General features: G+C 41.3%; 3 protein-coding genes across 3 annotated transcripts; all 3 read right to left on the reverse strand.

Moving 5' to 3' along the window:
• Positions 1-454: 454 nt before the first annotated feature.
• On the reverse strand, positions 455-4500 carry tmem185 (transmembrane protein 185). The gene is made up of 7 exons (XM_062384179.1): positions 4295-4500; positions 3399-3575; positions 3101-3308; positions 2772-2855; positions 2501-2677; positions 2069-2195; positions 455-1709 (listed from the first exon to the last, which is right to left on the reverse strand). The coding sequence occupies exons 1-7, from the start codon at positions 4330-4332 to the stop codon at positions 1459-1461; spliced, it is 1062 nt and encodes a 353-aa protein (XP_062240163.1). The 5' UTR covers positions 4333-4500; the 3' UTR covers positions 455-1458.
• A 628-nt stretch (positions 4501-5128) lies between these two features.
• Positions 5129-7629, reverse strand: LOC133949801 (endonuclease domain-containing 1 protein-like). The gene is made up of 3 exons (XM_062383790.1): positions 7612-7629; positions 6648-6980; positions 5129-6357 (listed from the first exon to the last, which is right to left on the reverse strand). The coding sequence occupies exons 2-3, from the start codon at positions 6957-6959 to the stop codon at positions 5743-5745; spliced, it is 927 nt and encodes a 308-aa protein (XP_062239774.1). The 5' UTR covers positions 6960-6980; positions 7612-7629; the 3' UTR covers positions 5129-5742.
• Positions 7630-9790: 2161 nt separating this feature from the next.
• Positions 9791-12531, reverse strand: LOC133949802 (uncharacterized). Its single transcript, XM_062383791.1, has 3 exons — positions 12386-12531; positions 11289-11618; positions 9791-11024 (listed from the first exon to the last, which is right to left on the reverse strand). Exons 2-3 carry the CDS (start codon positions 11595-11597, stop codon positions 10440-10442), a joined length of 894 nt encoding a protein of 297 aa, XP_062239775.1. The 5' UTR covers positions 11598-11618; positions 12386-12531; the 3' UTR covers positions 9791-10439.
• Positions 12532-12562: the final 31 nt, after the last annotated feature.

Below are 12562 nucleotides of genomic sequence, written 5' to 3' on the forward strand. Positions count from 1 at the left end.
GTTTTACTTGCAACACGATAAATAAATCAGATCAATGTGCTTGAAAAAAAGTTAAAGAACAAACGAGGTCAGGTGATCAAACTAAATTAACGGGAGGATTGTTTTGAGCTTTCTTATCCTGAGGACATCGGACAACGTGCACACACACACACACACACACTCTGGAGTTACACTAACTACACAATCAGTAAAAATCCTGGTTTCCTGATATTTATGGGTTGTAAATATGTCAGGCTTTGGTGACTCCTTGTGGGCTAGTGTGAAATCAAACCTGACGAAGCCCCGCCCTGAATACAATCACAATCTTCTGCAATTAACTTGTACGTCCAGGAGCCGAGTCTCTACGGGAGCGACAGGATTCACTCAAGGATCCTCCTGGGAAACTCCAACGCTGTCTTGAGCTCATGTGCATTTGACTCGTGTAAATTTGAAAAGGAAATCAGAAGCAAGTGGATGTTTGACAATATTGGTTGTGTGTTTATTTACACTCGGCCACGCCTCCTCTGCTCTGGTCCCTAACCTGACAACCTCTGTCCTACGCAACAAAAACAGGAATACAAAAACGGAACAGATTAACAAAGTGCCATTTCCATTGTTTCTCTTTTAAAGGAGAGAATCCGACTTTTTCAGGTCCGTCTTAAAACAACACGTTAATGTCGCGTATGTTTAAGGAGTCATCGGTCGTGATGTCGTCCCTTCTCCGTTCAACAGTACGTCCTTCTGTGGAAACGTCAGGTGATCAAGACATAGATAAATAAAGATGGACGACATGATGGCTCCACTTAAGTGAAGGAAAATCTTCTTGATTGCCCCCTAGTGGCTGGCTTCAGTATACATGATTTTATTCTGGATATTTTAGCCGCTGTTTTTTTCCAAATTAGCATTTCACACTGAACAGAAATCCTCCTCCATCTTCTCCACTGGAAGGATTATCAATCCTCCTTCTCTATAAAAAGGAAGAACACCACCTCTCTTGATGAACGTGGGAACATACGTGTGCAGGACAAAGACGGACATGAAAAAGAATCGGAGCATTTTCTCCTCCTACAGTAAAAACAGGAGCAACTGGGGTAAAACAAATCCCAATTCCAAACCAGAGTCACTTTCTCTCTCTCAACTGGTCCCAATCATAAAGCAGGACGAGCGTCTCGACACCTCGAGTCAAATATACACTTCCTCCTCACGCCGGTCACTCAGAGTGTGAGATGTTTCCGTGGTCAGTTCCCACACAACACAGGAAGAAGAAACAGTTTGATTCTGTGATTCCGTCCTCGACAGAGTTCAACAGGGGGCGTCTTGTTTAAAAAAAGAAGAAAAGAACAGAACAGGATCCAGTACTAATCAGAACCCTTTCCAGCGAGGAGACAGAATACTTCAGGACTGTGGATAAAACTAAATGCGTTGTCCTCGGCTGTTCTGGCTTCATGAGTTAAACACATGGAGTCCAGCCGCCGCTGGTTAGTCGGGCATGTCGATGCAGAGTTTAGGAGGCGGGACAAAGTATTTCCCGGGGCTCTGCGTGATCACCACGCCGGTCTTCTTGTGGAACATGGGGGCAATCTTGGGAGGCGGCTCGGGGACAGGCAGGTCCTCTGCCGCCTCTGGGTCGTCACTGCGCTGGAGGTCAAAGGACACGTTGCCGTACTCCCGCAGGAAGGGGAGGAGCTCCAACAGGAAGTGGCAGAAGTCCTTGCGGATGCCAAACCACCCTGCAGGGACATCAGGACGGAAGAGAAACATCATGACCCACAACCGACCACAAGAGCACGATACAGTTACAGAGCTGAAAATGTCTATTAACAAACATATCGACCTAAACATGATTAAATCTGAAGTTAAAACTGATAATAGAAGAATGATTGTGTCACATTAATTCAAAGTTGACTTTTAGAAGACGGACGACCACCAAGGGACAAATAAACCGCTGAGCTCCTTTAGATGTTACGATTCTAAGACACATAATGAGCTGTGATCCCGACTGCAGGCAGGACGGGAGCAGCAGAGAGTGGAACAGACGAGAACAACACACTCAGCAGCCCACAGAACACTACTGGCTTTAAATACTCACAGTGGTTCCCTCCCTTCTGGCCGAAGGTGGTGGCCATGAGCGTGAGCAGCGAGAGCCACAGAGGCACGAACACACACACGAAGCTCATTTTGTTTTGCTTGTCGTCCAGCTTGTGCACCAGGAGGATCTGCAGAGACACATGACACTGATATATGAAAGTGTAAGATAAACACGCCTTTTATGATACAAATAAAACGTCATAACATAACAGAAATACTGTGTTTACAGTCTATTACAATCTTTATGGTAATCAGTTATTTTTTGAAGACGGTATCACTTTTAGGAAGGGAATCGAAAAAGAAGCTACTTTTACTCAATCGACATGTTTCAAATGTGTAAATAAATAAAAAAAACTTTTAGCAAACAATATTAAACACAATGATTTATGATAAATATGAACACAGAACAATAATATTGGTTTTTGAAACTCGCCTCAAAGGTGAGGAGCGGCACGACAATGGTCATCCAGCTGATGGCCATGGTGATGTGCGTTCGCCGCTGCTCGGCGATGATGTCGATGGAGCGGAGGAAGAGGACCGACCAGATGATGTAGTAGAGGACGACAAGGCACAGGAAGGACATCAGGATCCACAGCGGGACGCACACCACCTGCACAACACACACACACACACACGGTGATGGTCGATTATTACAAGCGACAGAGGCCTTAGATTCAGAAATATAAATAAACGTTGTCTCTCACCAGCCACGGCCACTTGATGATGTCGTCCAGCTTCAGAGCGATGAAGATGAACTGGAGAATATTCACTGAACACAACACCTCCAGCTGAGGAGGAGGAGGAGGAGGAGGAGGAGGAGGAGAAGGAGGAGGAGGAGGAGGAGGAGGAAGGAGGGAGAGGTTGATTCTCACACAACTGCCTCACATTTTACCACAAACCTGTGACTGGGATGTCCATCAGATCTGAACTTTCTCCCAACACAGTTAAAAATGAACTAACTGACTTAAAGCTTTGGCTGCAGGTTCACGTTGTGTTTCCGTCTATGCATCTTCACGTTTATCAGATTCTTTACCTCGAGGGAGCGGTCGTGTCTGAAGCCCCAGACGCAGGCTGCTACAGACACGGGCGACACGAGGAAGAGCGGCATGAAGACAATGAGCCAGAAGTAAAGTCCTCGGGCCAAGCGGTCGCACACCAACACCTCGAACATGAGCAGCAGGACGTGGAGCCCCACCGCGATCAGCATGGCCTTAAACTCCACACACGTCTCCCCTTCGGCTCTGAGGGAACACACACACAAATCATTATTACACAATGATGCTAGTGAGGCATGTATTGTCAATATGATGTGAGACAACAATGGAGTGTACCTGTACTGGGGGTTGTGGGCCCAGACGCCTGTGCCCACTGAGGCCCCGAAGATGACCAGCAGCTTCCACAGCCATATGGGGGTGAACACGGCCCAGTAGCTCCACTGGATGACTCCATCCAGCCGCAGGGACAGCAACACGGAGAACAGCAGCAGACAGGAATAGATCAGGAACTTACTGCAGCAGGGGACAGACAAGGACATTGTCAAATTGATCCACGTGGAAAATAATTCCCACTTTTGGGAATTTTGACAGTTACGGAACTAGTCGGAAAACGTTCTTCCATAATCAAAGAAAACATAAAATAAGTAATCAGTGAGTTATGGACGAATTTGATGTAAACAGTGTCCAAACTTAGGACAGGACAATACTGCATTCACTAAAAATGAAGAAGGCAAAAGTGTTATTCATGATTTGATTAATTTAACCTGATAACACTGTAATTCTCACCCTCACTGATGTCAAACAATATTCATATTAATAAGTTTGTGCCACCTAATTAAATCTGATGTCACCTCATTATAAATTATGACAACTGACAAATGCAGCGGTAACATTCAGTAAACACACACAAGACAAACACAACAAGTAACACAATACATGATAATAAAACGAAGTCCATCAGTAATGACAGCTAACGTGAGGCTAGTTTGAACTAGCAAAACAAGCAACGGGTTTTAAGCTAGCCAGTTAGCCTGTTAGCCTAGTTGGGTCAAACTAGTCATTTTAACTCGCCGTTGTTACATGTTATCTTAGTTGTGTGTGAACTGTCACGCGTATGAAACACGCACGTGTGTTATCAACGCAGTGTTTGTTCGTTACAACAGGGACAACAACACACCGCCGCGATGCTAGGTGGCTAGCTAGCCAGCGAGCTAACAGGCGGCTAACGCTACCTGGGGTTGAAGTCCTGAAACAGCCCCCTGAGATTCATGGTGGGACCGCGGCTGGCTACTTGATTCCCCGTCGGACCAGCAGGCTACACATCGTACTGGCGGCACTGGTTCGGCCTCTTCTGCTTCACTTCCATCACGGGCTCGGGGCTAGCTAACTGGCTAGCAGGCTAACTCCCTGGGTTTCCGGGGGAGGAGGGGGGTGTTGTTTCATCTCCAGGAGTCGGAAGTCACGTGATCCGCCGAAAGCAGCCGAACCCGCGTCGATTCCGAGCGACGGGAAAAGGTAATTTATGAGTTTATTAAGAAATAAGGAGATGGTTGAATGATTCAAAAGGTTTAATTTATCCTGTTCACCAGCTTCTCTCTAGATCCACTAGGTTTAATGTATAGATTCACTATTTCACAGGTAATGTTGGACATGTTTTGCACTTTTAACCTCTGTTATTCTGATATTTGTTATTTGAAATAAAGAAACTATCATTTTAATTTTAAACGTTGCTGAGGAAAGGTGAATATTTTGTTGTTTTGGTTGAATTGTATCACACCCCAGACCGGGGCGATGAAAAAAGTAATGAAGTGGAAGTCATTTTGTGTTTTAATTAGAAATACACTGGTACAAACAAAACCAAATGAGTTTCATACAATATTGTACATTTCATCTATCCTCTAAACTGGGTTGGATTTGAAGAAAATTTGACTATATGTCATTCACTTTTTTCAAAAGCCTATGTATTCAATTAGTATTTGACTGTAAAATGAAAAAGACATATAAGAGACTATAGAGGCCGCAAAATACCTTCCTGAGCAAAGAGTGAGACTTCCACAGAAGAAAGGTGCTGGTTGGAGCCTTAGATTTAATCTAGTCACAGTCTTTAATGGAAATCAAAGTTACATTAAGAAGCCGTACACTTTTAAACAACAAACTTCAAAAATATCAGAGAGCAGAATGATATTGCATTTAAAGATTGGTTTAATATGAGCTGCATGGAAAAAAAAGAATTCTGCAAAGAATTCATTTTTTACTTTACATTTCATTTAGCTGAAGCTTTTATCCAAAGCGACTCACAATAAGTGCATCAACCATGAGGGTACAAACCCACAACAACAAGAATCAAGAAAGTACAATTTCTTCAAAAAAAGCAAAACTACAATGTGCTATAAGTAAGTGATATTTAATTGCTGCTAAATTGTTAGTTTCAAAATGTTATTCAAGGAATAGTCGGACATTCTCATACTATTCTTAAGATCACATCACAACCATGTTAAAACTCGAGTAATCAATTGGAACAGGAGAAAAAGGTAAATTTCTCTTATATGTTAGTAGCACAGAAATGTTAGTGGTCGTTGTGCCATCACTGCTTGATTGGGTTAATGATCTTTTATTTTTATATTTGAGCCCAAAACTCTTGCTAGTTGTTACTCTAGTATGTCGTAGTGACAGGGCCAGGTTATGGAGATACAGATGTTGAAACAGGTTTAGGGCACTTACAGAACTTATCGAGTTGAGGGTAAAGGTGGGTGACAGTGGTGTGGATCGGACAGTTTGTTCCTGGGAATGCTTCAGATGGTGCTCCCAGCTCTAGACGTAGCTCGTCCAAGGTCTTGGTCTGAAGCACTCGACCTCCATCTGGAATGTTGTCACCCCAGTGTGCACTTGCTAACCACGCCCCCTGACTACTGCTGTAGCAGCAGAAAGCTGACCAGAGCATGGAGGGAATATTAACCTTGCTGTTGAGGAGGTTGTTGTTGCTGGGCCGTGCTCCGGTCACCACAAAGCCTTCTGTTTTACCATTTGCATCGATGCAGTATTTATCAAGGACACATTTAACGCAGGACTCCATGTAACTCCAGCTTTTCGAATTAAATGAATCTACTTGAGGAACACTGTTGGTCAGCGTAAAGGTAGCTCTTTTTGCAATTATGTCCCAACCGTAGGATTGTGGTAACAAATGTCCTTTTTGGAATCCTCGGTCGTTAATGTAATTTTTATTATCGGCCTGGTGAGTGTAGCTCTTCCCTTCCTCTTCAATCTCCATGTTTGCATTCAACTTTATTTCCTCAAGCTGTAAAAAATGAAAATATATATTACTGACATGGGTAGAATTGCAGTAGATTCATTTTTGATAACACAAAGATATATCATTTTAAAAAGAATCATGCGATGTGAACATCCTGTCAATATTATACAATTTAAAGCCGAGCGTAATTCTTTTTTTGTTCTGCAAAGTAAAAAAAGCCCAAAGTAAAAAGATGAATTCATCCTTAAAGGAGTTAGTTCTGAAACCGCTGGCATGTGGATGTTGTGTGAGTTTGTAGAAATCACCGTAAAATACATATTATGTCAAAAACAAACCTGTGGTTCTATCTTCCACTGATTTTGTCTCGCTGACTCGTTTATCCCAGTGTACTTGTAAGCAGAGAACACTGGGATCTTGTTGGTGGTGTCGTAGAGTGTCACAAATATTTTCTCGTCCCTCAAGGTCTGGCAAATGGTCTTGTATCTGTTCTGGTCCAGGATGTTCCCTCCCTCCAAGATTCCCCCTATCTGTGGTGAGGTTTGGTTAAGAAAGTTTTGGTCACAGGCCGTCATCGCTGTCACAACTTCAGTTACTGTGGGAGCGGCGGACAGGAGGAGGAGGGCAAGGAGCGGCAGGAGGAACGGCATCTTCAACACCACCACTGAACTCTGCGTCATCAGAGCAGAAAAACAATCATCAGGTCATTACAGGTCGTTCATGCTGCAGTTACAGTTCAATTATAATATAATAATATATATAAACATATAATAATATATATAAACATATAATAAGATATATTAAACCTATAATAAACAAATTATATGATCATGTGATCAAAATAACAAGATTTATATTATATAAAAATCGATCATTGTGAAAGAGAACTGGCACATTTAGTGGACTAACAATTATGAGTGTGTGAATTTTGCGCGAATACAAATAAAACTGTAGATCAAACAAATTTAAAAGTGGTTTAATAAGGAGATTGTCATGTTCTAGTGTTAAATACATCCAACGTATATAATGTATAATGTACGACATGAACATATACATTTGAAATGAGATGTTATTCAAAATGTATGTGGAAATATCAAAATAAATGAACAGAGAGTTCAGAGATGTTTGTGTATGTGTTTGTGTATAAATACATTTAAATCATCATATCATATGTCAACTTGTTAAGTGCATAATAAAATGAGCTGTGTTGTTATATAATTTCCATACAGTTGTGTTCACTAAAATTACAAATGCAAATAAAAGATGCACAAACAGGAGGAGAGAAAACTCACAGAGACTTACCAAGGCTCAGATTTCCTGAATTCAGTGATCTTCTGTTCAAACAGCAGTTGAAACAAAACCAGAGATCTACAGAGATGAAGGATGTCGTCGCCGGGCACTCGCCGGCGATTGGACCTACGTGTTTGTTGATCCGGGATTTGAGAAGGAATAATTAGACTCTTAATACATGAAATTCTGGAAATTGAATATTTATTGTAGAGCAATAAATATACTTACAGACTCTCTGGCTTTCTGCTGGACACTTCAACAATCTTCTTGGATCAAGTCTCAGGAGAAGCCCAGAGTGACAAATTTCAACACATTATATAGAGGGAACTGGGTATGGCCTTAGACAAGGGAAGGTTTGAGTCCAATAGGAGAGGTGCACCTCAGAGATGGCAAGGTTTGAGTCCAATAGAAGAAGTGCACTTGGTGGGACAGGAGGGAAGATTTGAATCCTCCAAGGGGAGAAATACACGTGCCTCAAATGGGAGAAGTGCACGTCGTGGGACAGATTAGAGTTGTGGAGATACTACATTCATGCAAATCCTGGAATGGACGTTCAACGGCTGGTTTTCTTTATTCAAAAGAAACGTTTGAACACTTGCCTGTAGAGTCAAAACCACAAAGGTGTGATAGCAGGGGCACCTTCTAACTGACACCACACTTTTATGCAATGATAGCAGTTTGACTTTTGTAAGTTCATTCCACACCCTGTATGTGTTAATGTAGTGGATATGAGCGCGCAAACAAATTACATTTGATATAATCACAACAAGGAGGAAGTCACATTTATATATTTCAGCCGTGTATGAAAGTGGGCGTGTTCCCAAACGTTGTCTGCAAATATCACTGATCAACTCGGCTGCAATGTGACCAGAGCCGAGGGATTCTTGGGAATCTAATCTAATCTAAGATAAGTAAAGGTATCTGTCTGGAAGTCAGATGAGTGAATGTGAAACAATCCATGCAGATGGAATAGTTGAATGTTTATTTTGTTTCTGGTCAACCAGTCACAGCAAAATCCCAGGAAAAAGAAGATTTGAAAGCTTCACGGTACCATGCCGCTTGAATATCTGTAGCCGAAGAAGGTTAGACGTGCTTTCCACAGAAATGGCAACGGTCTGAGTTGCCACAGCAAAGTTGCCATAGCCTGATGTGGATTGGGATTGTTCTGTTTAAGGTGATGGACGAAGAGTGATGGCTTTCGCTGGGATGGTGGTGGTTTTGCGGGGACGTGTTGTGGGAGTGGGGCTACTGCCAAGAAGAGCAGAGGAGGAGACAGCAGCAACAGGAACTGTAGAAACAACCTTGGGTGGAATTGCAGAAGTAATGACAGGGTTTAAAGTGGCAGTAGGAAGTTTGGGAAAAGTTGGCGCATCAGGACGTTCATTGTTTGGAGGAGGAGTAGTCGCAGTTCTTGAACAACGCGAGGTGGTGTGATTGGAGAGATAACCCTAACTACGTTTCCTAATCCCAATAATGTCAAAAATGTCCCTGCCATTCCTGAAAGAGCACCTCCTATTGATTTTAATAAACCAACCACTTACCAAACCACCACCTGGAATAGGTTTAGCTGGTACCATATCTCCTCCTGAGGATCCGTCATTTCTCCCCTTCTCCCTATCTTTGTCGTTTTCATCTTTCTTTGTTGTGGTGGTGGTTGTGGTTGTAGTGGTGACTTTTGTGGTAGAGGTCGTGGCAGCAGTAGTTTTGGTGTTTGTTGTAGAGGCTCTGGTGGTTGGATGACTGGTGGTAATTTGGGGTTTCGTAGTTTTAGAAAAAGAAGTTGTGGTCAGAGGGAGAGAGGTTGTGTGAAGAATAGTTGTTGCTCTTATTTTTCTTATTTTAAATAAATAAATAAACTATAATTTTCCTTTAAAACGTTGATGTTGAATAATTTTTTTTATTTTGTTGTTTTGGTTGAATTGTATCACACTTTAAACCGGGGCGATGGAAAACTACCAACAAAATATTGTATGGTATCATACAATATTATACATTTCATCTATCCTCTAAACCAGGTGACTTTGAGGTAAATTAGACTCTATTTCAATCACTTTTTCAATAACCTATGTATTCAATTAGTATTTGACTGTAAAATAAAACAGACATTTAAGAGACTATAGAGGCCACGAAATACCTTCCTGAGCAAAGAGTGAGACTTCCACAGAAGAAAGGTGCTGGTTGGAGCCTTAGATTGAATCTAGTCACAGTCTTTAATGGAAATCAAAGTTACATTAAGAAGCCGTACACTTTTAAACAACAAACTTCAAAAATATCAGAGAGCAGAATGATATCGCATTTAAAGATTGGTTTAGAGTAATATGAGCTGCATGGAAAAAACACAGGATGCTGCAAAGAATTCATTCTTTACTTTACATTTCATTTAGCTGAAGCTTTTATCCAAAGCGACTCACAATAAGTGCATCAACCATGAGGGTACAAACCCACAACAACAAGAATCAAGAAAGTACAATTTCTTCAAAAAAAGCTAAACTACAATGTGCTATAAGTAAGTGAGATTTAATTGCTGCTAAATTGTTAGTTTCAAAATGTTCTTCAAGGTATAGTCGGACACTCTCATACTATTCTTAAGATCACATCACAACAATGTTAAAACTCGAGTAATCAAATGGAACAAGAGAAAAAGGTAAGTTTCTCTTATATGTTAGTAACACAGAAAAGTTAGTGGTCGTTGTTTCTTCACTGCTTGATTAGGTTAATGATCTTTTATTTTTATGGGCCCAAAACCCCTTCTTGTTGTTACTCAGGTATGTGGTAGTGCCAGGGCCAGATGTGGTAGTAAGAGGACCAGGTTATGGAGATACAGATGTTGAAACGGGTCATTAGCACTTACAGGCCTTACTGAGTTTAGGGTAAAGGTTGGTGACAGTGGTGTGGAGTGGACAGTGTGTTCCAGGGAATACTTCAGAAGGTGCTCCCAGTTCTTGATGGAGCTGGTCCAAGGTCTTGGTCTGAAGCTTTGGACCTCCATTAGGAATGTTGTCACCCCAGTGTGCACTTGCTAACCACGCCCCCTGACTGCTGCTGTAGCAGCAGAAAGCTGACCAGAGCATGGAGGGAATATTAACCTTGCTGTTGAGGAGGTTGTTGCCAGGCCGTGCTCCGATCACCACAAAGCCTTCAGTTCTGCCATTTGCGTCCTTGCAGTATGTATCAAGGACACATTGAACACAGGTCTCCATACTACTCCAGCTACCCGAATTAAATGATATTACTTGAGGAACAATGTTGGTCAGGGTAAAGGTCGAAAATTTGTCATTTTGGTTAAAACCATAGGAGCATGGTAATAAATGCCCTCTGTTGAATCCTAGGGTGTTAACGTAATCAGTATTAACGGCCTGATGAATGTAGCTCTTCCCTCTCTGTTCCGACTTCATGTTTTGGTTCTGCGCATTTATTTGCTCAAGCTGTAATAAATAAAAAGATATATTAGTGACATGGGTAGAATTGCAATAGATTCATTTTTGATAACACAAAGATATATCATTTCAAAAATAATCATGCAATGTGAACATTCAAAAAAAAGCCCAAAGTCTGTAAACAGATGAATTCGTCCTTAAAGGAGTTTGTTCTGAAACCGCTGGCATGTGGATGTTGTGTGAGTTTGTAGAAATCACCCACAAATAAAATATAACAGATAATAAGAATTCCTTTTCTGTCAAAAAACAAACCTGTGGCTCTATCTTCCACTTTGTACGTCTCCCTGCTGTTGTCCCAGTGTACCTGTAAGCAGAGAACACTGGGATCTTGTTGGTGGTGTCGTAGAGTGTCACAAATGTTCTCAAGTTCTTCAAGGTCTGGCAAATGGTCTTGTATCTGTTCTGGTCCAGGATGTTCCCTCCCACCAAGATTCCCCCGATCTGTGGTGGAGCCTGGTTAAGAAAGTATTGGTCACAGGCCGTCATCGCTGTCACAACTTCAGTTACTGTGGGAGCGGCGGACAGGAGGAGGAGGGCAAGGAGCGGCAGGAGGAACGGCATCTTCAACACCACCACTGAACGCTGCGTCATCAGAGCAGAAAAACAATCATCAGGTCATTACAGGTCGTTCATGCTGCAGTTACAGTTCAATTATATAATAATAATATATATAAACATATAATAATATATATTAAACCTATAATAAACAAATGATATGATCATGTGATGTCAAATCAAAATAACAAGAATTATATTATATAATAGTCGATCATGGTGAAAGAGAACTGGCACATGTAGTGGACTAACAATTATGAGTGTGTGAATTTTGCCCCAATACAAATAAAACTGTAGATCAAACAAATTTAAAAGGGGTTTAAAAAGGAGACTGTCACGTTTATAATGTATAATGTAGGACATGAACATACACATTATTTTTTATTTGCACATCTTTTTATTAGTTTTTTCGATCACATACAGCAATAGTTCACACATACAGTGTATAAAAACATTCTTAGAGGTAGAAAATAGTAGTAGGATGTCCTACACGATGTATGATTATAACAATGAGCTTAAACTGAGCCAGAACGGCTTCTAAGAACTTGAACATACACATCTGAAATGAGATGTTATTCAAAATGTATGTGTAAATATCAAAATAAATGAATACAGAGTTCAGAGATGTATGCGTGTATTCGTGTATAAATACATTTAAATCATCATATCATATGTCAACTTGTGAAGTACATAATACACTTAGCTGTGCTGTTATTTTATTTCCACGCAGTCACTAAAATTACAAATGCAAATAAACGATGCACAAACAGGAGAGAAAACCCACAGAGACTTACCACAGCTCAGATTTCCTGAAATTCAGAGATCTTCTGTTCAAACAGCAGTGGAAACAAGACCAGAGATCTACAGAGCTGAAGGAGGAAGTCACATTTTTATATTTCAGCCGTGTATGAAAGTGGGCGTGTTCTCAAACACCGTCTGCAAACATCCATGATACACAGCCGAGGGATTGC

The sequence above is a fragment of the Platichthys flesus genome, chromosome 24, assembly GCF_949316205.1.
Source record: "Platichthys flesus chromosome 24, fPlaFle2.1, whole genome shotgun sequence".
Taxonomy (NCBI): Eukaryota; Metazoa; Chordata; class Actinopteri; order Pleuronectiformes; family Pleuronectidae; genus Platichthys; species Platichthys flesus.